General features: G+C 42.9%; 2 protein-coding genes and 1 pseudogene across 3 annotated transcripts in view; 2 read left to right on the top strand and 1 right to left on the bottom strand.

Moving 5' to 3' along the window:
- The window catches only part of LOC144693276 (enhancer of rudimentary homolog), a 45,816-nt gene that overhangs the window by 14,228 nt on the left and 6,202 nt on the right, over positions 1–25,386 (top strand). For both annotated transcript variants that reach the window (XM_078563012.1, XM_078563013.1), the window contains exon 4: positions 19,744–19,864. In XM_078563012.1, the coding sequence (XP_078419138.1) occupies positions 19,744–19,864 (121 nt within the window). The remainder of the gene's footprint in view (positions 1–19,743; positions 19,865–25,386) is intronic.
- The window catches only part of galnt16 (UDP-N-acetyl-alpha-D-galactosamine:polypeptide N-acetylgalactosaminyltransferase 16), a 195,788-nt gene continuing 187,209 nt past the window's right edge, over positions 16,808–25,386 (bottom strand). The window contains exon 15 of the mRNA XM_078562984.1: positions 16,808–17,402. Within this exon, the coding sequence (XP_078419110.1) occupies positions 17,262–17,402 (141 nt within the window). The 3' untranslated portion in view covers positions 16,808–17,261. The remainder of the gene's footprint in view (positions 17,403–25,386) is intronic.
- LOC144693537 (COP9 signalosome complex subunit 8 pseudogene) lies at positions 18,547–19,167 on the top strand (annotated as a pseudogene).

The following is a 25,386-nucleotide window of genomic DNA, read 5'->3' as shown; positions in this document are numbered from 1 at the left end:
AAAAAAGCACCAAAATATTGCAGATATTGGAAACAAGAAATGAAAAAACTGGAAACAACCAGCAGGGCAGACAACATCTATAGATAAAGGAAACGAAGTTAACATTTCTAGTCTAACCCTTTATCTTCATATAACCCTTCACTCTATATAATGACAAAGGATTATATCTGAAATGTTAACACACTTGCACCTTTCTGTCCAGATACTTCCTGATCTACTGACTGCTTCCAGTGTTTGTTTCTGGTTCATTAAGTGTCAACACTTCCAGCACAGAACCTGACCCAAACCTGAATTAAAACCAGCCTGTCTAGTCCACAGGAGGACATTAAGACTCTGAGGTAACCTCGAGATTAAAGTGATTTAGCAAAGCACTTGGAAACTTTTTTCTGGAGTTCGCTGATATCTGACACTTGAAATATTAATCTTGCGCATCCCTGATTTCCTTCATCTCAACGTTGGTGCCCATGGCTTCAACTGCCTGGCCCTAAGCTATGGAATTCCTTACCTAAACCTCTCCACCTCCCCCTCCTTTTTAAGACAATCCTTAAAAACCTATTTCTTTTCGTCCAAGCTTTTTCTCACCTGAGATAATACCTCCTTTTGTGGCTTCGGTCAAATTTTAACTGATAATGCACCTGTGAAGTGCCTTGGGATGTTTTACTATGTTAACTGTGCTATATTAATACAAGTTACTGTGGGTGAGGGGTGTGTGTCAGAATGTGTCCCTTCTGTAGAAGTCAGCTTCATCCTACTTTATAGCTGGATGGATAACTGCACCTTATCCTCGACACTCACCCAGCTCTCATCTGTGGATCTACATAGCTGTTTGTGCTTGACAGCGGTGGCCACACCTGGGTAACTGTCAGATCGCAGGCCAAACTAGGTGAGGGTAGTATGTGGCTGTTGTCCACATTTGAGGGAGAATGCCTATCTCCAACCACTCTTTTCCAAGTGCACAATAAAAGCTGCTTTAATAGATGTAGCAGAGGAAATGGTATTCCTTTCATGGTATAGAAAGTATCACAGTATAGCTGTGTGAGTGGCTGTAAAGTTCATTGGTTATGGGTGCAGAAGATGCTGCAGATCATCTACTATAATCGACCACATCTCCAGTCATCTTGACTTGGCAAGCCATTGGGAACAGATGTGCAAGCCCGAGAGAGTGAGGCTGGTCAACCACAATCCATCTCTGCTGTAATCAACTCGCACAAATGTTTCTTGTTCCTTACTGACTCCTTCACAGACACCCCATTATATCCCGAAAGACACTCCTTTAGCATTCACCTACACACTACAGTACATTGTGGGCGAGACAAAAAGGAGGAACAAGAACTGTATCTAGCTTCTTGGAGTGTACAAACTACTTGATAGAACCAACAGCTCCTGACCCCAGCACAGAACTGCTCTGGTTGGCTGGTCATGATACAATATTGACATTGGAATGCCACAAGGATCAGTGTTGGGGCCTCAACTATTTACAATATATGTCAATGACTTGGATGAATGCACCAAATGTATAGTAGTTAAATTTGCCAGTGACACCAAAATAGGTAGAAAAGTAAGTTGTCAAGAGGAGGTAGAGCCTACAAAGGGATTATAGTTAGATTAAGTGGGCAAAACCTTGGCAGATGGAATATATTCTGGGAAAATGTGAACTTGCCCACTTTGGCAAGAATACAATAGCAGTGTACTATTTAGATTGCTTTAAGTCAAACCTGCCTAGCGGGAGAGGGCCAGCTAACAGTGCTATCAACAGGCTATCCATTCCTCTGGATAGACAAGCCATAGAATGAGAGGTAGGGTATTGGCTTTGCTACCAAGTCTGACATCACAAAAAGCCTGGATACTCTCCCTAGGGGCGTAACCGATCACCTCGTGACTCCACACCTACCTCTAATGAATAATAAGTATGTGACAATCATCAATGCATACACTCCAACAATGACTAACCCTGAGGATATCAAGGACATTCTATGAGAACCTGAACAAAACTATTGCAAATACTCCACAGGAGGACAAACTCATTGTGATGGGAACTTCAATGCAATGGTAGGAGCTGATCACCAAGCCTGTGATAGTATCCTGGGGAATCAAGATGTGGGGATGTGCACTAACAATGGAATGCTTCTCCTGAGTCTTTGTACTTGCTGGAATATGTCAATCACCAACACCATCTTTAGACAGAAGGCCAACTACAAAAACACGTGGATGCACCCAAGATCCAATCACTCAACAGAGTAACATAGAAGATGTTATGATCAGTAGGATTGAGAGGAGCACAGGGACCACAGAATGTTACTAAATTTATTATCTCACTGAAAAGAAGACGAGCATGTATTAAACCCCCAAGAAAGCTAAATGCATGGAAACTGGCCCCTGCAGAGTGTTAAATGCTTCCAACTTGAGGAACAGCTGTCCTCCAAAGTAAACTCAAGTGACAAGTGACATGGTCAGCCTTCAAATCAACAGTTCTAGAAGCTGCCAGTGATATCCTGGGAATGATAAAATTAAGGAACTGCTACAGGAGAAAAATGCAGCATGGCTGGGAAACAAAGATACATCAACTATGAAGAAATCACTCCAGGAAAGCAAAAGGAACCTGCAACAGAAGTTGTGTAGGATGCAAGATGGGCCAAACAAGCCAGAGTTTCAAGCCAATGCTGATCCGTACGACATGAGGAATTTCTATAAAGCCCTGAAGACTGTGTCTGGTCCTCCCTCATGCGGCTACTCACCTGTTCTTATCGCTGATGGGGAATCTGACGGACAGGACAGTTATCAAAGAGCTAAGCGCTTTAGGAGTGTGCTTAACCACTTAACCACTGTAAATGGGGTAGCTGTAGACAAGCTACCAGACTGGCCCAAATGTGAAAATCTGGACAGCAAATCCTGTGTCGTGGAGGAAAGTTCCAACTCAGATAGGACCCCAGGAGAAATTTACAAATCTGGGGGACCCCAGTGGCCACCAAGCTCTCATGCTTATGTCACGGAATATGGGATCAACAAATCATTTCTCAGTTCAAAGATGCCACGATAGTACTCATGTACATGGGAAATGGACAAACCTTTGTGTAGCAACCTCAGAGAAATTTTGCTGCTTGTGAAAGTTGTAAGATTCAAGCAAAAGTTCTGCTCAACAGAATGGTGAGCCACATAGCAGAGCATGTACTGCCAGAAAGTCAAAGTGGGTTCAGGAAAGGCAGAGACACTTGTGACATGACCTTACCCTTCGGCAGATACAAGAGAAATGCTGTGAACAAGAAATGAAACTCCACTTATGAAGGCCTTTAACATTTTAAATAAAGAGGCCTTGTGAAAATCTTAGACAAACTTGAATGTCCTTCGAGCTGTAAATTTGATGTAGCAATTTCACTGTGGAATGACAGCCAGAGTTGCTGATTGTGCTGAGTAACCCCTTGGACGTAAAAGCATTGTGAAGCAGGGGTGTGTCATCGCCCCTGTCCTCTCCAGTATATTCTTGGCTGCCATCTTTTCTGGGACATCTAATGGCGTGAATGTTGGTCATCCAGAGAGTTAGTCTGGGGAATCTCTCTCTCTCTCTCTGTCCGCCCCCTCTCTCTCTCTCTCTGTCCGCCCCCTCTCTCTCTCTCTCTCTGTCCGCCCCCTCTCTCTCTCTCTCTCTGTCCGCCCCCTCTCTCTCTCTCTCTCTGTCCGCCCCCTCTCTCTCTCTCTCTGTCCGCCCCCTCTCTCTCTCTCTCTGTCCGCCCCCCCTCTCTCTCTCTCTGTCCGCCCCCTCTCTCTCTCTGTCCGCCCCCTCTCTCTCTCTCTCTGTCCGCCCCCTCTCTCTCTCTCTCTGTCCGCCCCCTCTCTCTCTCTCTCTGCCCGCCCCCCCTCTCGCTCTCTGCCCGCCCCCCCCTCTCGCTCTCTGCCCGCCCCCCCCTCTCGCTCTCTGCCCGCCCCCCCTCTCGCTCTCTGCCCGCCCCCCCTCTCGCTCTCTGCCCGCCCCCCCTCTCGCTCTCTGCCCGCCCCCCCTCTCGCTCTCTGCCCGCCCCCCCTCTCGCTCTCTGCCCGCCCCCCCTCTCGCTCTCTGCCCGCCCCCCCTCTCGCTCTCTGCCCGCCCCCCCTCTCGCTCTCTGCCCGCCCCCCCTCTCGCTCTCTGCCCGCCCCCCCTCTCGCTCTCTCTCTCTCTGCACCCTCGCGCTCTCTCTCTCTCTCTCTCTCTTTGCCCCCTCGCGCTCTCTCTCTCTCTCTCTGCCCCCTCGCGCTCTCTCTCTCTCTCTCTCTCTCTCCCTGCCCACTCGCGCTCTCTCTCTCTCTCTCTCTCCCTGCCCACTCGCGCTCTCTCTCTCTCTCTCTCTCTCTCTGCCCCCTCGCGCTCTCTCTCTCTTTCTCTCTCTCTCTGCCCCCTCGTGCTCTCTCTCTCTGCCCCCTCGTGCTCTCTCTCTCTGCCCCCTCGCGCTCTCTCTCTCTGCCCCCTCGCGCTCTCTCTCTCTGCCCCCTCGCGCTCTCTCTCTCTCTCTCTCCAAATCGAAATATTCAATTAAATGGTTTGTTTCTCTCTCCACCGATGCTGCCAGAACTGCTGGGTATTTCCAGCACTTTGTTTTTATTTCGGAATTCCAGCATGCCGCGGTAGTTTGCTTTTACCTTTCTGATCGCTGCTGCCACCCACGTCTCTTTTTCCCTTTTCTGCTTTTTCTGGACACTTTGTAATCCATGATATTATGTGACCAGTCCTCACTATTTTTAATTACTGTTTCCAATAATTCCACCACCTCATATTCCCACACAGGTATTTGTGCTTGTAGCTCACCAGCCTTATTCATCAGACTTTGTATATTTACGTACATGCATTTTAAACCTATCTTTGTATTCCTCATAGTCACTCTTAGTCTGCTCTCATCTAATATGGTGTTTCTTCCTTCTCTAGAACTATCCAACACTCTCATTCCTTTGTGAAGAAGTGATCAAATAGAGGTTTCTAAAATTTATGAAGGTGTTTTATGGGTAGGCACAGAAAAGATCCTGACTTGTGGGGAGACCAAAACATGGAGCCATGAATATATGCTAGGTGCTAAATAAATCCACTGAGGAATTCTGGAGAAATCTCTACCCAGTCTGTCACTACCACATGAAGTAGTTAAGATGAATAGCATAGATACATATAAAGGAATCTAGATAAAGACATATGGGAAAAGATTCTACTGATGGCGTATAATTAAGTGAGGTGGGAGGAACCTTGTGTGAACAGTGAACACCGCCATCAACCAGTTGGACTCAATGGCCTGTTTCTGTGCTGTAAGATCTTTGTACATCTTTTTTACTTTTATGCACTATTCATGTAAGTTCACTTTATTGTACTTATAATTCCGATTCTTGGTCTGCCTCCTCCTCTATCCTTTTGTCTGGCTTGACGCAGTGAGGCTAGGTGTACGATGGTCCCTCTCAAGGCCAGCAATCCAATTCTGGATATCACACTTTATGAAGGATGTCAGGGACTTGGAGAGAGACAGAGGAGATTTACTAGAATGGTATCAGGGCTGATGGACTTGAGTCATGTGGAGACACTGGAAAAGCTGGAACTGTTCTCTTTAGAGCAGAGAAGGTTTAGGGGAGACTTAATAGAGGCATTCACAATTATGAGGGACCTTAATGGAGTTGATGGGGAGAAACTGTTTTCACTGGCCGGAGGTTCAGAAACCAAAGGACACATTTAAAATTCATAATTTGTGAAATTGTGAAAGGCTGGAATGTGGAACAAATGGAATAGCTCTAATCAAGGAACTGGCACAGGCATGAAAGACCACATGGCCTCCTGTAATGTGATTCTATATCCTTCCTGAGTTACTGTCTGGGAGATTATTAATACGACGTGGGTGAAGCTTTATGATAACATAGAAAAGTAAATACCGGACTGATTCCAGCTGCAGGCCTAGAGGAGGTGTTTTTGTAGTGGCTAAAAACTAATCTTGAGGGAGGAGCAGTGAGCTTAAATAATAATGCTTATGCCTCAAAATTGCTCTTAAGATTTCAGTTAAGGCAGTGAGTTGTTCCCCTCTGATTGCTCATATGGAGTTAATCCATTCAAGCGTTGTATGTTGACCTGTAATGGTAACCATATCAGTGGCAACATAGGATTAATCAGTGAATGATTGGGGTGTTGACTCTGCCATCTAGAGACCATTCTAAACTGCAGGTGCCAGGCACAAGGGATCTGTGAGATAATGGGATTTCTATCTTGGTATACTTCTGGCACTGTACATGGTAATATTTTTGGTAGCCATGATTACCTAGAGGCTTGAACCCTCTAACAAGGCTGATTGTCTACGGAAACACTGCAGGAGTGCTGCAATGTCTTTTGGGTGAGATTAAAATGAGGCCTGCCCATCCACCCAGCCAGAGCCAACACTCAGTGGTTTGATGTAGTTTGACCCTGTTGTCCTCCTTCTGACTTTGTTTAGCCTCCCCACTGAATGAGTTCTTGGGGTGTCCTAGGTCTATGGAACTGAGCCCCAGCAAATCTTTAAACACAAATGTGGATTAATTAAAGAAAGCCAGCACAGATTTGCTAAAGGTAAATCATGTTTAACTAATTTAATTGAGTTTTTTGATGAGGTAACAGAGAGGGTTGATGAGGGTAACACAGCTGATTTGGTGTACTTGGACTTCCAAAAGGTGTTTGATAAAGTGCTGTATAACAGGCTTGTCAGCAAAGTTGAAGCCCATGGAATAGAAGGAACAGTGGCAGCATTGATACAAAGGTGGCTGAGTGACATGAAAGGTTGATTGTTTTTTGGACTAGAGGAAAGAATATAGTAGGGCTCCCAGAGATTGGTACTAGAGCCATTGCTTTCTTTGATATATTCATGACCTAGACTTAGGCATATTTCAATATTTACAGATGATACAAAACTTGGCGGTATTGTGACTATGAGGAGGATAATGATAGACTTCAAGAGCACATAGGCAGGTGGTATGGGTGAGCATGTGACAGATGAAATTTAAACTAATCAGTGTGAAGTGATACATTTTGGTAGGAAAAATGAGGAGGGCAATAGGATTGTGAATATCTAGTCCCTGGTTCATATTAATATTTCACAGGTTTTTTAGTTCTGAGAAGATTAAATTTGTAAAGGGTAAAGTAATTAATACGCTGGGCTTTAGATTGTTAAAAGATATCAAGAAATGGCAGTTCAAAAGGTGACCCATGTTTGTTTAATAATGTCAGAATAAATTAGACTTATTATTTCGCTAAAGAGCTGGAGATGTAATGTCTGCAATGTTTGCAAAGAAGGGCATTCCAGAGAGATGTTTTTGTTTTGCAAGTTAGAGCTAAATTAGTTTAAAAGCATTCAATAAACCCATAAATGTTATAAAGCCCATTTAATTTATCAGATTAAAAAAAAAATTATATATGAGGAATAATTAAACTTAAGATCAGTTTGAGGACAACCCAGAGCAAGCAACATCGTCATGGAGTTGGGTGACGCTTAGGAAGGTTCTCTGGTTTCAGTTTATCTTGGTGTTTGCTGAGAGGGTGTTTAGTTGCAGTTTGGACCTGATGTGGTTTACAGCTCACTGAGGGAAGATGATGAAAGTAAATGACAGTTAGATCTGCACTGTAAACAGAGTAAGCCACTAACTTCATCATTGACTGTGTGGAATGCAGGTGAGGCTTAATCTCAGTTTGAAATGTGTGAGGGAAGGTTGCCTATTTTGAAACTAGTGGAAGAATCTACAGTGAGCCTCACAGAGTCTTGTGCCAAAGAAAGCAACCAGCAGATTAACTTGGAAGTATTGAAAAGTAACCAAAACAAGGGACTGAGGCATTCACAGCCAAGAGAGGGTAAATGAAAATTTTACCTCTGAGGATAATTCTCCAGAGGACTGTGACATACTTTTGTTTTGTCCCTGTTAAGACTCACTGGGGATAGTGCGCTGCAATATCAAGCCCCACCGTTTCCTGAGCTGCAACAAATGTGAAAAGTTTGACCAAACCACCAGATTGCCCCAGTTCTACCTAACTTTAATTTAGGTTAACAGAATGCGAGCACCAAGTTTGTAAACTTAAGTAAATAACTGTTTCTTGAACAAATTATCTTTAGTGGCAAAAGAAAGAAATATGAACTGCTAACTTCTAACACTATAACTTAAACCCTGCCCCCTTCTTAAATCCCTATATATGCGCACAGACGCGCACGCACACACACACACACACACGAGACACACAAAACATGGATTTTAAGGGTGGGATAAAACAGTTCAGTCGCACCAATCCGGAGTACAGGAATTCATGTCTTCCAAATTCCTTTCAGTTCTTGTTGATGACATGAGGTGATCTTCCAGCACTTTCAGTCTGTAGTTCACTGGTTGAGAACTTGCTTTTCAATGTCTCTAACAGTGGTTTCCCCCTTTTCCTTTTATAGTGGTTTCCACACAGAGAGAGAGCATGTTATAGAGATATGAGGAAGAGAGATTTTAGATGTTTCCTCTTTGCAAGCCAGGAGTTTTCTGTTGCTCTGCCCTCACACAAAAACCTGGTCACCTGGTCAGGAGCCAAGTAAAATGCTGTTGTCAGGCAGCTCCCTTGGTCCAGGACTCCTTTCCAGCACCATCCTGTCTTTTGTGGCACACTGTTCCAGGACTGCAACATTGTATGCGTCACTCATCCTGTTCTAGTTGACATGTCCTTTAAACTGCAGCCATTGTAATTCTAATTCACTGTCCAGCAGAAAATAAAAAGATATGTTTGTTACAGCAGTCCAACAGAAATAGAAAGATACAATGCTTGCACGCCTCCACCCTTAAAAGAGATGATACACCATTTCAAAAATGTGTTTCATCACAAGGTATTTTTATATATATTCATTCATGGGATGTGGGATTTGCTGGCTAGGCCAGCATTTATTACCCATCCCTAGTTGCCCTTGAGAAGGTGGTGGTGAGCTGCCTTCTTGAACCGCTGCAGTCCATGTGGTGTATGGAATGCTGTTAAGGGAGTTCCAGAATTTTGACCCAGCGACAGTGAAGGAATGGCAATATATTTCCAAGTCAGGATAGTGAGTGACTTGAAGGGGAACTTCCAGGTGGCGCTGTTCCCATCTATCTGCTGCCCTTGTCCTTCTAGATGGTAGTGGTTGTGGGTTTGGAAGGTGCTGTTGAAGCAGTCTTGATGAATTCCTGCAGTGCATCTTGTAGATGGTGCACACTGCTGCTACTGTGCATTGGTGGTGGAGGGAGTGAATGTTTGTGGATGTGGTGCCAATCAAGCGGACTGCTTTGTCCTGGATGGTGTCCAGCTTCTTGAGTGTTGTGGGAGTTGCACTCATCCAGGCAAGTGGGGAGTATTCCATCACACTCTTGACTTGTGCTTTGTAGATGGCGAATTGGCTTTGGGGAGTCAGGAGGGGGTTACTCGTCGCACGATTCCTAGCCTATGACCAGCTCTTGTAGCCACAGTATTTATATGGCTAGTCCAGTTCAGTTTCTGGTCAATGGTAGCCCCCAGGATGTTGATAGTGGGGGATTCGGTGATGGTAATGCCATTGAACGTCAAGGGGCAATGGTTGGATTAGCTTCCGTTGGAGATGGTCATTGCCTGACGCGTGTGTGGCACGAATGTTATTTGCCGCTTGTGAGCCCAAACCTGGATATTGTCCAGGTCTTGCTACATTTGGATATGGACAGCTTCATTATCTGAGGAGTCGCGAATGGTGCTGAACATCGTGCAATCATCAGTGAACAGCCCAACTTCTGACCTTATGATGGAAGGAAGGTTATTGATGAAGCAGCGGAAGTTGTTTGGGCTGAGGATACTGCCCTGAGGAACTCCTGCAATGATGTCCTGGAGCTGAGATGACCGACCTCCAACAACCACAACCATCTTCCTTTGTGCTAGGTATAACTTCAACCAGTGGAGAGTTTTGCCCCGGATTCCTATTGACTCCAGTTTTGCTAGGGCTCCTTGATGCCACACTCTGTCAAATGCAGCCTTGATGTCAAGAGCATTCACTCTCACCTGACCTCTGGAGTTCAGCTCTTTTGTCCATATTTGAACCAAGGCTGTAATGAGGTCAGGAGCTGAGTGGCCCTGGCGGAACCCAAAGTGAGTGTCAGCGAGCAGGTTATTGCTAAGCAAGTGCCTCTTAATAGCACTGTTGATGACTCCTTCCATTACTTTACTGATGATGGAGAGTAGACTGATGGGGCGGTAATCGGCTGGGTTGGATTTGTCCTGCTTTTTGTGTACAGGACATACCTGGACAATTTTCCACATAGCCGGGTAGAAGCCATTGTTGTAGCTGTACTGGAACAGCTTGGCTAGGAGCGCAGCGAGTCCTGAAGCACAAGTCTTCAGTACTATTGCCGGAATATTGTCAGGACCCATAGACTTTGCAGTATCCAGTGCCTTCAGCCGTTTTTTGATATCATATGCAGTGAATCGAATTGGCTGAAGGCTGGCATCTGTGATGCTGGGACCTCCGGAGGAGGCCGAAATGGATCATCCACTCGGCACTTCTGGCTGAAGATTGTAGCAAATGCTTCAGCCTTATCTTTTGCACTGATGTGCTGGGCTCCTCATCACTGAGGATGGGGATATTCGTGGAGCCTCCTCCTCCAGTGAGTTGTTTAATTGTCCACCACCATTCACGACTGGCTGTGGCAGGCCTGCAGAGCTTAGATCTGATCCGTTGGTTGTGTGATCACTTAGCCCTGTCTATCACTTGCTGCTTATGCTGTTTGGCATGCAAGTAGTCCTGTGTTGTAGCTTCACCAGGTTGACACCTCATTTTAAGGTATGCGTGCTGCTGCTCCTGGCATGCCCTCCTGCACCTTCATTGAGCCAGGGTTGATCCCCTGGATTGATGGTAATGGGTGAGTGGGGGATATCCCGGGCCATGAAGTTACAGATTGTGTTTGAGTACAGTCCTGCTGCTGCTGATGGCCCACAGTGCCTTATGGATGCCCAGTCTTGAGTTGCTCGATCTGTTCGAAATCTATCCCATTTAGCACAGTGGCAATGCCACAGAACACGATGGAGGGTATCCTCAATGTGAAGGCGGGACTTCGTCTCCACAATGACTGTGCAGTGGTCACTCCTACTGATACTGTCATGGACAGATGCATCTGTGGCAGGCAGGTTGGTGAGGATGGGGTCAAGTATGTTTTTCCCTCTTGTTGGTTCCCTCACAACCTGCTGTAGACCCAGTCTAGCTGCAATGTCATTTAGGACTTGGCCAGCTCGGTCAGTAGTGGTGCTACGAGCCACTCTTGGTGATGGACATTGAAGTCTCCCATCCAAAGTACATTCTGCGCCCTTGGCACCCTCAGTGCTTCCTACAAGTGGTGTTCAACATGGAGGAGCACTGATTCATCAGCTGAGGGAGGGTGGTACGTGTTAATCAGCAGGCCCATGTTTGACCTACTATGGGGTCCGGAGTCAATGTTGAGGACTCGCAGGGCAACTCCCTCCCAATTGTATACCACTGTGCCGCCCACCTCTGCTGGGCCTGGCACATCCAGGGATGGTGATGGTGGTGACATTACCTGTAAGGTATGATTCCATGAGGATGACTATGTTAGGCTATTGCTTGACTAGTCTGTGAGACAGCCCTCCCAATTTTGGTACTAGCCCCCAGATGTTATCTGTCCGGTTTCATTCCTTTTTTGTGACTTCTGTAGTGATTTGTTACAACTGAGTGGCTTGCTAGGCCATTTCAGAGTCCACCACATTGCCGTGGAGTTACGGGTAGGCCAGACCAAGTAAGGACAACAAATTTCCTTCCTTAAGGGACATTAGTGAACCAGATGGGATTTTACAACAATCAACAATGGTTCCATGGTCATCATTAGACTTTTAATTCCAGATTTTTATTGAATTCAAATTCTGCCATCTGCTGTGGCATTACCCTTGGGCTCTGGATTACTAGCCCAGTGACAATATCTACGCCATCGCCTATGTATGTGACACATGGACAACAAAACATGAGACTTATTCCTATTCATCCTTCCTCCCCCTTATAAAATCTTCAGCATTTCTTACCCTTTAACTTATTTTAGTATTTTACAGCCAGGGCAATGCATCTGCAATCACATTATTTTTACCGGCAATGTGAACAATCTTTACATTGAATGGTTGAAACAGCAGAATCCATCTAAACAGTCTCGCATTTTGAGTTTTAAACTTTTCAATGAATGCCAGCGGATTATGGTCAGCGTGGGGATTAGTGTTTCTTTGTTATTGTGTCGACATAAACTTCAAAGTGTTGAAGAGACAACAACAATACCTGAGTTTCTTTTTCTACAGTAGAGTACTTCTTCTGATATTGATTTAGATTCTTGGAAAAGTAGCCCACTGGCTTCTCTATCCCTAATTGATCACCTTGTAATAGGAGGTCTGCACCTACCCGCAAGTTGCTAGCATCAATTACCATTTTAAAAGGTTTGGTAAAGTCAGGAGCAGCCACCACTGGTTCATTTACTGAGATTGCCTTCAGCTTTTCTAAGGTTGCTTGGCATTCTGCTGACCATACCACTTTTGCCTGTTTTCTTAACAAATCGGTGAGAGGTACAGCTATTGTGCTAAAGTTAGGCACAACCTTCCTATAAAATCCATATATTCCCAAAAATCTCAGGATTTCTCATTTAGTTTTCGGAATGGGAAATTCTATTAGAGCGTTCACTTTTGCTGTTCTTGACAACACTTGCCCTTGTCCTACGATGTGACCTAGGTAAGTTACCCTTGCTTTTGGTCAGATTTATAATGAAGCCAGCCAACTGCAATTGCTTAAACAGGTCCTCCATTGCTTTACATGTTCTTTTCATGTGGTACCATATGTTACGACATTGTCTAAATCAACCACAGTTATGTACTTCAGCTACAACTTGATTCATAAGTCACTGAAATGTAGCTGGGGCGTTTTTAAACCCAAATGGCGTGACTAGACATTGATATAACCCACTTGGTGTAACAAGTGGATATATCTTTAGCCCTTGATGTTAATGACACTTGCAGTACCCTTTCAATAGATCAATTTTAGAAAGAAAGGAGGCAATGCCAACCCTATCGATGCAATCTTTTAACCGAGGAATTGTGTACGAACGTGTCCTCGTTACTTACATTCACTTTCCTGTAGTCTATATGAAATCTAGTGGATCCATTTGGCTTAGGAACCAATACTACCGGTGAACTCCAGCCACTTTGGCTGGACTCAATTAATGGATTGTCCAGCATATATTGGATCTCTGTTTCTAACTGAGCTTGTTTTTCTGGGTTCGACCAATAATGATGTTGTTTTATCGGCACTGAGTCTCCCATGTCCACATCATGTTTAGCTAAAGCAGTACATCCACGTATATCCCTACAAATTCCCTTATACCTCCTAAGGAGGTTCGCTTTGGGCACTGTCTACTTCTCCTTCTACCTTGCCCTTACTGTCTCTGTCATCCTCCACTACTCCTACCACCTAGCACACTTGCCCTGCCTTATCATCTTGTCTGCAATGATATTGCTTCAACATGTTTGTGTGATATAACCATATTTTCTTCCTGTGCTCAGGAGTATCTATCAGATAAGTTACTTTACTAACTCCCCTAACTATCTTATATACTGAATTTCACTTTCAGTGGTTCACCCTGCAAAGGTAATAATGCTAATACTTCATCTCCTGCTTGGGATGTTCTAGTTGTAGCATGTTTATCTGCCCATTCTTTCATTTTGGCTTGGGAAATTTTTAAGTACTCTCGTGCTACTTTACATGCTCCTGTGAGTCCTTTTAGAAACATGGACATGTAATCCAACATGGAGGATTCATCTTTCTGCTTTAGGAAGGTTTCCTTAATCACTTTTAATGGGCCTCTTATTTCATGACTATAGATCCATTCAAATGGACTAAATCCAGTAGATTCATTCAGAGAATCTCTGGTAGCAAATAGTAAGAAACCTAATCCTTTGTCCCAATCATGGCAATAGGTCTTGATCATGATTTTGAGAGTCTGATGATGTCTCTCTAAAGCTCCCTGAGTCTGTGGGTGATAGGCACTTTATTTGTTTGATACCCAAACTGCTAATTATGTCCTGGAAAATTTTAAACTTGAAGTTAGAACCTTGGTCAATTGGTAGGAAAAACTGAGTTAATTTTTCCACTACCACCATATCTGTAATTGTCCTTAAAGGAATAGCTTCTGGAAATCGGGTTGTCATATCCATGATTGTAAGAATAAACTGATGCCCTGCTTTCGTTTTGGGTAATGGTCTTACACAATCTACTAATACCTGACTAAATGGTTCCTCAAAAACTGGTTATGGGTATTAAAAGTGCTAGTTTGATTACATGTTGAGGTTTACCTACTACCTGGTATGTATGGCAGTTGCACTATGTCCTTATGAAGTCTTGGCCAGGTAAAATGCCTATTTAACGATGCTTGGGTTTTCCATATTCCTACATGTCCTGCCATAAGAATATCTCCTTGCGCTATTTGGGCAGTACCACTATCTGATGAACAACCGTCCATTCCTCATCCGCAGGTCTGTGAGGGTGTCTCCACTTCCTCATCAGAACTCCATTTTTAATGTAATAGCATTCTGGAACTCCTTCCGCCTCAGCTTCAGTGTGAGCTGACTGTGCTAACTTGTTTAACTCTGGATCTGCTTTCTGAGCCTCAATTAATGAAGACCTGCCAAACACTTCCTTTGAATTATTATCCTCATCCTTAAAGTTTCGGCTACTTTAACATCTGCTCGTGTTATCACTTTGACCTCTGATGATGGACTTTGTTTAGCCATTGCTCTGGTTACCACACACAATGGAAAAATACCAGAAACTTGTTCTTGTATCTGCTCTGTATCTTTAGCCTCTCTCGGACTTTCTGTAATTAGGGGCGAAGCTATAACCTTCACTCCTGCCAAATCATTCCCCAGGAGTAAATCAACTCCATTCACTGGTAATTTCTTAACCACTCCTACAGCCACCGATCCAGACAACAAATCACGCTCCAATTGCACTTTGTACAATGGAACCGGGATATACTCTCCACTTATCCCATTTACCAATACTTCAGCTTTCATTGAACTCTCTGGAGGGAAAACTAGGTCCTTCTCTAGCAAAAGAGTTTGAGTAGCTCCTGTGCCCCTTAATATAGTTATGAATTTAGCTGCATCATTTGATGAAAAGGGGGTTATCTTTCCTTTGACAAAAGCCCTTTATATCTCTCATCTACCTTATTCACTTCACCTGCATTCACAGCAGTGTTTGCCTCCAGACCCTTATTTGTAGTTAAAGCTACAAGGTTATTTGTGGCATTTTCTTTTTGAGTTCCTTTTTTAGACTCACTCTTACAAACTCCAATAAGTCCTATGGGCTTCCCTTGCAACTTCCAGCATTCTGAACGAATGTTACCCACTTTATCATAATGGAAACACTTAGGCCTTCGAGTTTCACCTCCACCCTCAGTACCTTCCTTCTTGATCTGGGGAGAAGATCTTAAGGTATTCCCAGCTATCCATTCTTCACCCTGGCTACTTGCCTTCCTTGCACTCTCCCACTTTCTATCCCTTTCAAATTTATGGGAATGATGGACAAAAGGCTTAGTGTTATGGATCAGCTTATAATCGTCAGCCATTACTGCTGCCCGTTTAGCAGTTGCAACCCTTTGGTCTTCAACATGGATTTTTATTACAGAAGGTAGAGAGTTTTTAAATTCTTCCACGAGAATGGTCTCTCTGAGAACTTCATAGGTAGTTTCAACTCCTAATGCTCATATCCACCTGTCAAAACTACTTTGCTCACTCCTTCAAATTCAACGTAACAGCCCAGGCTGTTTCCTTAAATTTCGAAACTTTTGTCTGTATGCTTCAGGGACCAACTCATGTGGTGAAAAAGGCTATTTTGAGTGCACATCATAATCCCTAGAAACCTCCTTTGACTGTGAAGCATAAATTTCCTGTGCTCTAGCTGTCATTTTGCTCTGCATGGGCAATGTCCAGTTTTCCTTTGGCCAGTTCATCTGTTTAGCTATCTTCCCAAATGAAATAAAAGAATGCTTCAACATCCCTTTCCTCAAATTTTGGGAGAGCTTTTACAAATTTAAATGTCTCCCCACTGGGTTCTGATCTGGAAATAATTCCTGTCTCACCTACTGGTGTCTCTTTTTTAACTGCCAGCATTCTAAGCTGGAATTCACTCTTTTTCTCTTTCCTTCTTTTCTAATTCCCTTTCTTGTTTACTTTCTCTCTCCTGCCTTTCTGCCTGTTCCCTTTGGAATGTCCTTCCTCTCTCTGCTGCCTCTAGTTCCAGTTCTTTTTTATTTGCAACTGAATTTGAGCCCATTCCAATGAACCACCCCTTGGAGAACTCGGTTTCTCGGGCGTTCCAATTTCAAATGCTGTGCCATCTCTTCGATTTATCTCTACTGTCCTAGCTTTGGCAGGCAATCCTACTTGCCAATTCAATTAACCTGGCTTTTGGAATCTCTTGTAAAATCATCAGCAGTATCTCTTCCACTTGCAGGAAAGCTTTAGCAGTTTCCAGTGCCATCTTACTTTTGACAGTACAAATCTGGTGTTTCCTTTGAGCTTTTTACTTACTAAATCTACACCCAAATCGTCGTTGTCTTTTGTTCCAAAATATCCTGGACCCGAGCCCCCAAACTTTGTCACGACTCACTGGGATAGTGTGTTGTAATATCAAGCCCAACTGTTTCCCAAGCCATGACAAATGTGAAAAGTTTGACCAAACCACCAGATTGCTCCAATATTACTTAACTGTTTAATTTAGGTTAACAGAATATGAGCACCAGGTTGGTAAACTTAATAAGTAAATAAATGTTTATTGAACAAATTGTCTTTAACTAGTAGCAAAAGAAAAAATATGAACTGCTAACTTCTAACAGTGTAACTTAAACTCTACCCCCTTCTCAAATCCCTATACACACACACAAGACACACAAAACATGGATTTTAAGGGTGGGATAAAACAGTTCGATAGCACCAATCCGGAGTACAGGATTCGATGGATTGATTTTAATTGATGTCTTCCAAATTCCTTTCAGTTCTTGTTGATGACACGAGCTGGTCTTCCAGCACTTTCAGTCTGTAGTACATTGGCTGAGAACTTGCTTTTCAATGTCTCTAACAGTGGTTTTCCCCCATTTCCTTTTTATAGTGGTTTCCTCAGAGAGAGAGCAGCTTATAGAGATATGAGGAAAAGAGATTTTAGATGTTTTCTCTTTGTAGGCCAGGAGTTTTCTGTTGCTCTGCCCTCACACAAAAACCTGGTCAGGAGCCAAGTAAAATGCTGTTGTCATGCTGCTCCCTTGGTCCAGGACCCCTTTCTGGCACCATCCTGTCTTTCATGGCACACTCTGTTCCAGGGCTGCAACATTGTATATATCTCTCTTCCTGTTCCAGCGGACATATCCTTTAAACTGCAGCCATTGTAATTCTAATACAACAGTCCAACAGAAATAAAAAGATATGTTCCTTATAGTCCCTCAGAAGTAAATTTAAGATTGTGTCTTAGAATAGAATTCATGGGGGAAGGAAGAAGTAAATCTGAGTGCATAACATATGTAGTTATAGGCTATAGTGTTAACTTACTCATATTTGCTTTGTCCCATGTACAAAAAAGTTTATGTTTTGTTTAAAGAAAGTGAAATCTTGTGACGTAGTTTTATTGGTTAAATTGTGGCGTTTGGATTTCTATTTAAGTGTTAACAGTTCTTAACTGGAACGCAACAAAACAAATCTAAACAGGGTGCAGAGCAGAGAGACCTGGGGGTATATGTGCACAAATCGTTGAAGGTGGCAAGGCAGGTTGAGAAAGTGGCTAATAAGGAGATAGAATCTTGAATTTTATAAAACGGGCATAAAGTACAAAAGCAAGTTATATGAACCTTTTATAAAACACTGGTTCAGTCTCAATTGGCATTTTGTGTCCAATTCTGGGCACCACACACCAGGAAAGTTGTGAAGGCATCAGAGAGGGTGAAGAAAAGTTTCTTGAGAATGGTTCCCGAGATGAGTTACATGGATAGATAGAATCTGAGGCTGTTCTCCTTAAAGAAGAGAAAGTTGAGAGGAGATTTGATAGAGGCACTCAAAACCATGAGGTGTCTGGACAGAGTAGATTGGGAGAAACTTTGTTTGAAAACCAGAGGACACAAATTTAAGGTGATTAGCAAAAGAAACAAAGGCAACGTGAGGAAAAACATTTATGCGGCGTGTGTTTAGGATCCGGAATGCATTGCCTGAGAGTGTGGTAGAGGTAGGTTCATTCCTGGCTTTTGAAAGGGAATTGGATAATTTTCTGAAGTGAAAAAGTTTTGTAGGGCTACAGGGAAAGGATGGAGAAGTGTAACTAGGATGGAGAAATGGACACAATGAGTCAAAATAACCACCACCTGTGCTGTTACCATTCTATGATCCAATAAATTGCAAAATATTGCAGATGCTGGAAATCTGAAATAAAACCATTCTGAAGAACAGGAGGTGAGGTAGAATCTGTAGAGAGAGAAGCAATTAACATTTCAGATCAATGACTTCGCCAGAACTGGAAGAGGGGATTGAGGTGGGGAGAAGTTGGTAAGATGCCCACTGCGGTGATGGCGGAAAACTCAGTGGGATTCAGCAAACTGTTGGAGCACTGAGAGATCCAGGAGCTGGAGGCTCCTGGTGGAATAGCAACACCACAAGTTTATGGTCAACTGCTTGCTTTATATCTGCTATACAATGACATGAATACTGCTCAGTACCTCTTGAAGAGAATACCTCAAGCCATCAAAACTGCTAATCCTGAGCTGGGAGCAATTTGGTCTGTGGGACAGCATATCTGGTAAAGGGACTTTCCTGGAATTTACACGGTAATTAGCTCACATCAATGGTCTGAAACCATCCAGCCTATCATGGAGGAACTGAGAGACGCTACAAAACGACGTGCCTTTGGTCTTGTTGCCCAAGCGTATACCTCGATTAGTGCCAATGATCTCGCAGCCTTTGTGGGACTTCCAGTAGAAGATGCTGTTAAAGCCATATTAGAACAAGGGTGGCAGGCAGATCCATCTACACAAATGGTTGTACCCAAAAAGAGAGAACCGGAAGACGTTTTTCTTTTTATATCAAGTAATTCGGCAGGGAAACGGGTGGGTCATTTTCCAAAATCTTCAAGGCAGGGGATTAGGATGGGAGGGAGGGTTGGCCTTAAAGAGTAACATAAATTTGAAGAAATGAGTGCCATTGATTTGTATTGCCTGGATAATGGCTCGTTAGCAGGTTTTCAACTCTAGTTTCGATGCCATTAACCTTTAATGTTCCCTGACTTGGAATGCTGTTGACCTGTCACAAAGTACTGAGCTAGTGGGGCTGATGAACCTTTATTCTTGCTGGTTCAGCAGGGCCCAGGAAAGAATCCTGTATAGAAACACACGCTTGTTTTCAATGCAGGGAGGCCTCTGTCATAACCATGCACTAATCCAATGTGATCTCTGGGTTTATTTGGTAGATAAGTGTTCTGAAACTGTAAAATGATTTGTCTTCAGTGCCAGTAAAGTCATTTTATTTAACTGGATATGTTGATTGCAAACAAATTCATTTTTAAAAGTTCAGGATGACATTTGCACCTCAAAGCCTTTTCTCTGCAGATGCTTATGGACCTGCAGTATTTTCTGCTCTGGGACTGAGGCACATTGCTGACACAGAGGGAGCGAGGAGCGTTTATTTTTCAGATGGAAACATTGCATCTATAAAAGTGTAATCCTCCCTTTTCTTGGCCTCCCCACATTTGTTAGGTGTCTGTAAGATGTATGAAGAGCATTTGAAGCGTATGAACCCAAACAGTCCATCAATCACCTATGACATTAGCCAGCTTTTTGATTTCATCGACGATTTGGCTGATCTCAGTTGCCTCGTGTGAGTATAAACCTATTGATTCATGGCTCAACTGAACTGTTGAATAATATTCTCAAAGAGATTGAAAAATGTGCTGCCTTTCGTTGTGGAGTAGCACTTGACTGGTTTGTCTAGCCCTTAATTGATAAAAAGATGAATGATGCTCAGAATATGAAACTAGTCTTCTATACATGGCTATGACATAAATTGCCACTGGGTGGCATACACACCGTGCAGGGTGATGCTACTGTTTGAGTGAATGTACAACACAGAAACAACCCATTCGGGTTGATGTTCAGGCTCCCACGAGCCTCCTCTCACCCTACTTCATATAACTTCCCCTTCAAAGCATTCATGCTATTCGCCCCAACCACTTTGGTTTTTTAGTTTACAATTACATACTCATGCTGTTTTGTTTAGATAATCAACAGTTTATAAATGTGCATTCACGCTGTATCCCAAAGACTGTTAAAATTAGCTGTCCTGTTTGAAGTTTTCATTAGCCAGTTGGTGCTGACCCATTTCTGTATACTGCAAATGGCAGGAAATGCTGCAAATTGCTTAAAAATAAATAAACATTCTCCATAACTACGATCCAGAGGCAATGCAGAGCTGTTTTGTGAGGTTACAAGCAGGGTGACTCTGGAATGATAAAACACCCTGGCAAAAGGCCAGTCTGTACTTTGTGATTCCTTGAGATCTAGTATATTTCTCTCTCTCAAGTCGCAAAGCTTTACTTTCGAAATGAACAGCAGCCAGGGTGTTTTACCATTCCAGAATCACCCTGCTTGTAACCTCACAAAACAGCTCTGCATTGCCTCTGGATCATAGTTATGGAGAATATTTATTTATTTTTAAGCAATATGCAGCATTTCCTGGCATTTGCAGCATACAGAAATGGGTCAGCATATTCCACCTAGGTGATGCTGAACCCTGGAGAAGTTGCTATGACAAATCTGTAAACTAGAGCAGAGTCAATGACTGAGGTGCTATTTATATACAACTTGCATTTATATAGCACCTTTAATGTGGTAAACTGTCCCAAGATGTTTCACTGGAGTGTTATCAAACAAAATTTGACACCGAACCACATAAGGAGACATGAGGACAGGGAAAACAGTAGGGTTTAAGGAGCATCTTAACAAAGGAGAGAGAGGTGCAGTGGTTTAGGGACAGAATTCCAGAGGTTAGGGCCTAGGCCAATAGTTCTGAAAAATCTTTGGTTTTAGGACCCCTTTGCAGATGCATTAGTTATCACAGGTCCCCGATCTACACTGATAATGATCATAATAAACTGCTGCATGTAAGAAGTGTTTTAATAATGCTTTTAAATAAACAGCTTTTTACTTAAATTTTAGAGATGGGTATACCTAAATTCAGACTCTGTCTATTCTTGTGCCCTCCACTCATACGTGAGACAATTCGTCCACTCTGTGCTGCACATGTGGGGTCACCCTCCAATCCCACCTCCCAGCTCACCTGGATAATTTCTGCGGCCCCTAGTTTGAGAACCTCTGACCTATACAGCTGAAGACGTGGCTGCCAATGGGGTGATAGGAGTTGGGGATGCACAAGAGGCCAGAATTGGCAGAACACGGGGATCTCTGAGAATTGTAGAGCTGGAGGAGGTCACAGGGCGAGAAGCCATGTACAACCTCTTCCTCAAGGCTGTCCTGCTTTTCCCATGGTGTAAATGTGATCATTCCTATTGCTCATGTGGGTGTGGTCAAGTGAATGTTCCGACAATGAGTGACAAATGCCGTTGCAAATTTTGGACAGTAATTTTGCTTGGTTACTTTTTGGCAACTATTTTAATCTTGTAAATACTAAAATTAAAGCCTGTTAAACAACAACAACTTGTATTGTATACCACCTTTGACATAAGGAAACGTCACCCTTTGCTTCCTTCTGTTGAATATTTTTTACCTAATGATTGTTGATAACAGGGAGAATGTAATCTGCAGAGGTTCTCGCTATCATCACTGAAGCATTGAGCTTCCAGGAATGTTTGCTCTTTAGACATAAGTACACACACCATTAAAACGCATCTCTTGTGAAAATTCCACGGGGGTTTTAGTTTTCATTGAATACAGATGTTGTTCCAGTATACATCTCCTGTGGCTCTCTCCTGCGCTTGGGTTTTCCATTCTCCAGTTAATCAGGCCTGTTTGTAGTCAATGCAGTTCTGTTACATTTAATTACCCAATCCTTTCGACCAACCCCTGATCACACTGCTGGGCTCTAAACTGCTTTCTCCTCAATTTGAGGCCACGCCTGAGTTTACATGCGCTCTTCACTAGATCCGTAGCTGTTGCCAATTCCCATTGCTGTGTTTTTCCAGATTTGCAAGAGTACTGGCCCCATGTGTTATATATTTACATCTATTCACTAAAGCCCTGCTAATGGGCAATTTCCTGCATAAACTAAACTGAATATTGCATTTTACAATCCACAAGAGACAGAAAGTAAGCCAAGCTTCGAGTGCCTTCATTTACTCAACATTTTGTTGTGTGGAATTCATTAAGCTGGTTTGGCGTTGGAAGGGAGTTCACAAAAGGCACTCAGTGTGCAGGTAAGAATTTCTCAGTGCCATGAGAAAATGTTCTAACTAATCCAAAACTACTTGGATCGAAATTGCCCCTTAGTTGTGATTGACTTTGATTGAAGGGATCTCATTGGGATTATGTATTTACGAATTATTTAACTCTACCTATCGAGGTATTTTGTCCCTTGCTAGAGAGGGTGCAGCACATAATAGTGGTACTTGACTACTATGTTTCCACCCATGGGTGTCACCAGAACTAGGAGCCATCAGTATAAAATGGACACTAATAAAACCAATAGGAAATTCAGGAGAAATGTCTTTATCCAGAAAGAGGTTAGAATGTGGAACTTGCAACCACATGGAATAGTTGAGACAAATAGCAGAGATGTATTGAAGGAAAGGCTGGATAAGTACAATGAAAGAGACAGGAATAGAAGGATACGGTGATAGTGTTCGATGAAAATAGGGTGAGAGGAAGCTCCTGTGGAGCATAAGCAGCAGCACTGACCAGTTCAGCCAAATGCTGTATTCCTGAGCTGTAAATACAATATAATGCTATGTACTGCTGCTGAAACACCACTATGGATGGAGTTGGGTGATTGCTGTGACTGAATTACAGCCTACTTATTGAGATGATTGTTTTTTCCTCCTTCTCCCTTCCTCCCTTGCCAAACTAGATTTAAGTCAAACATGCAAAATCCAAAACCGCACAGTTCCCCAACTTCAAAATGGTAACTTGAATCTAAAGCTACTAGGCAGAATGTCACCTGATGTAGCACTCAGCCAAACCATTCGGACTTTGTTTATGTAGCTTTCCTTAATTTAATGCCAAGGGGAGGGAAAGGACTAAATGGCTCAACCTTGTGGGCATGTGTGTCCTGTATACCACGTTCAAGGTGGAAGGAGAAAGCTGGAAGCCAATGACAAACTGATTTCCAGTTCCAAAATATGGATATTTGTGGGAGTCTGTAGAAATGTGATAGAATCCCAGTCACCTGCTGATGCTCAGATCAGGATCCTTGGGGCTGAGGAAGTGAAGTAAGGAGCAGAAACTTGCATTTGTGTAACAGTTAAAAATAGAGTATAATTGCTGAAGTACATGGGTTAATGAATGCATGGCAGAATTGTCACATGAGGAGAAATTGGGCCGACTAGACCTGTATTCACTGGAATTTAGAAGAATGAGAGGAGATCTCATTGAAACATGTAAAATGCTGACAGGATTGGACAGACTGGATACTGGGATGATATTTCCTCTGGCTGGGGAGTCACAGTCTCAGGATACGCGGTAGATCATTTAGGACTGAGATGAGGAGAAACTTCTTAATTCAGAGAGTGGGGAACGTATGGAATTCTCTAACACCGAAGGCTGTGGAGGCCAAGTCACTGAATATATTTAAGAAGGAAATAGATTTCTGGACTCTAAAGGCGTCAAGGGGTATGGGGAGAGCGCAGGAGTACAGTGTTGAGATAGAGAATCAGCCATGATGATATTGATCGGCGGAGTAGGCTTGAAGGGCAAAATGACCTACTCATATTTTTTATGTCTCTATGATGGTGATTTATCTCCCTTATATAATAATTTCCATCATTTATCCCTAATTTTCTGGCAGGGTTCCCACTTCTGCAATTGGCCCATTACCAATCAATGTATCAAAACTGATCTAATTGGCTGTGTGGAGAGTTAGAGGAGAGAGAGGTGAGGGCATCATATTGGCTAAGAGAGAAAAATGGATGGCAAAAAGCACCATTCTCCTTTCTTGTACTTCTTGGGTGAGTTCTGTGAGAATACACCTAGCTGATAGGACAATATAGGCTAGATTTTAAAGGGGGTGCAGAAACAGAGTGTGTACTTACACAAGTCTTTGATGGCGGCAGGACATGTTGATGAGGATTGGTTTTCAGATATTGTTTTTAAGCTATATGTGATCTTTGGCTTTATAAATAGAGATACAAAAACAAGAAATTATGTTAAGCCTTTCTAAAACACTGGTTAGGCCTCAGCTAAAGTATTGTATCCAATTTTATGCATCACACTTTAGGAAGGATATGAAGCTGTTGGAGAGGGTGCAGAGGAGGTTTATTAGAGTGGAACCAGGAATGATGGACCAGGGAGAAACTAGAGAAGTGGGAATTGTTTTCCTTCCTGTAGAGATGGTTAAAGAGAGATTCAAAACATCCACCTCAAAAGAGGTGTTCAAAATTGGAGAGGTTTAGATAAAGCAGATAGCACTAGGTTTTGTTTCTAGAGGGATAAAATTGAAAAGTAGGGAAGTTGTGCTATCGAACCTTGGTTAGATGACCTTCGGAGTACTGCATGCAATTCTGGTCACCATATAATAACAAGGATATAGAAGCACTGGAGAGAGTGCAGAGAAGATATACAAGGATGATACCAGAATTGTGTGGGTATACTAATCAGGAAAGGATTGACAGATTGGGTCCCCTCTCTTGAAACATGAAGGCTGAGGGTGACCTAATAGAGATCTTTAAAATTAACAAAGGTTTTGGTAGAGTGGATACAGAAAGAATATTTCCTGTTGTGGAGAATTACATAACTGGAGGCCATAGATACAAGATAGTCACCAAGAAATCCAATAGTCAATTAGGAAGAAACATCATTACCCAAAGAGCAGTAAGAATGTGGAACTCGCTACCACAGGAAATGGTTGAAGTGAATAATATAGGTGCATTTAAGGGAAAGCCAGATAAGCATATGAGCGAGAAAGGAATAGATGGTTACGATGGTAAGTTTAGATGAGAAAGATGGGAAGAGGATCAAGCGAAGCAGAAATACTAACATGGACTGGTTGAGCTACATGGTCTGTTTCCGTGCCTTATATCTTATGTAATCCTAGATAAGGAGAAACTGTTTCCACTGGCAGGAGTGTTGACAACTAGGGACACCAATTTAAAATAATTGACAAAAGAACCAGAGGGAAGATGACACAATTTTTTAATGTAGCGAATTGTTGAGATCTGGAATTCATTGCCTTAA

The sequence above is a fragment of the Cetorhinus maximus genome, chromosome 18, assembly GCF_964194155.1.
Source record: "Cetorhinus maximus chromosome 18, sCetMax3.hap1.1, whole genome shotgun sequence".
In the NCBI taxonomy this organism is placed as follows: domain Eukaryota; kingdom Metazoa; phylum Chordata; class Chondrichthyes; order Lamniformes; family Cetorhinidae; genus Cetorhinus; species Cetorhinus maximus.
The sequence above is the reverse complement of the archived record's forward strand: the minus strand, read 5'-3'. Positions and strand labels throughout refer to the sequence as shown.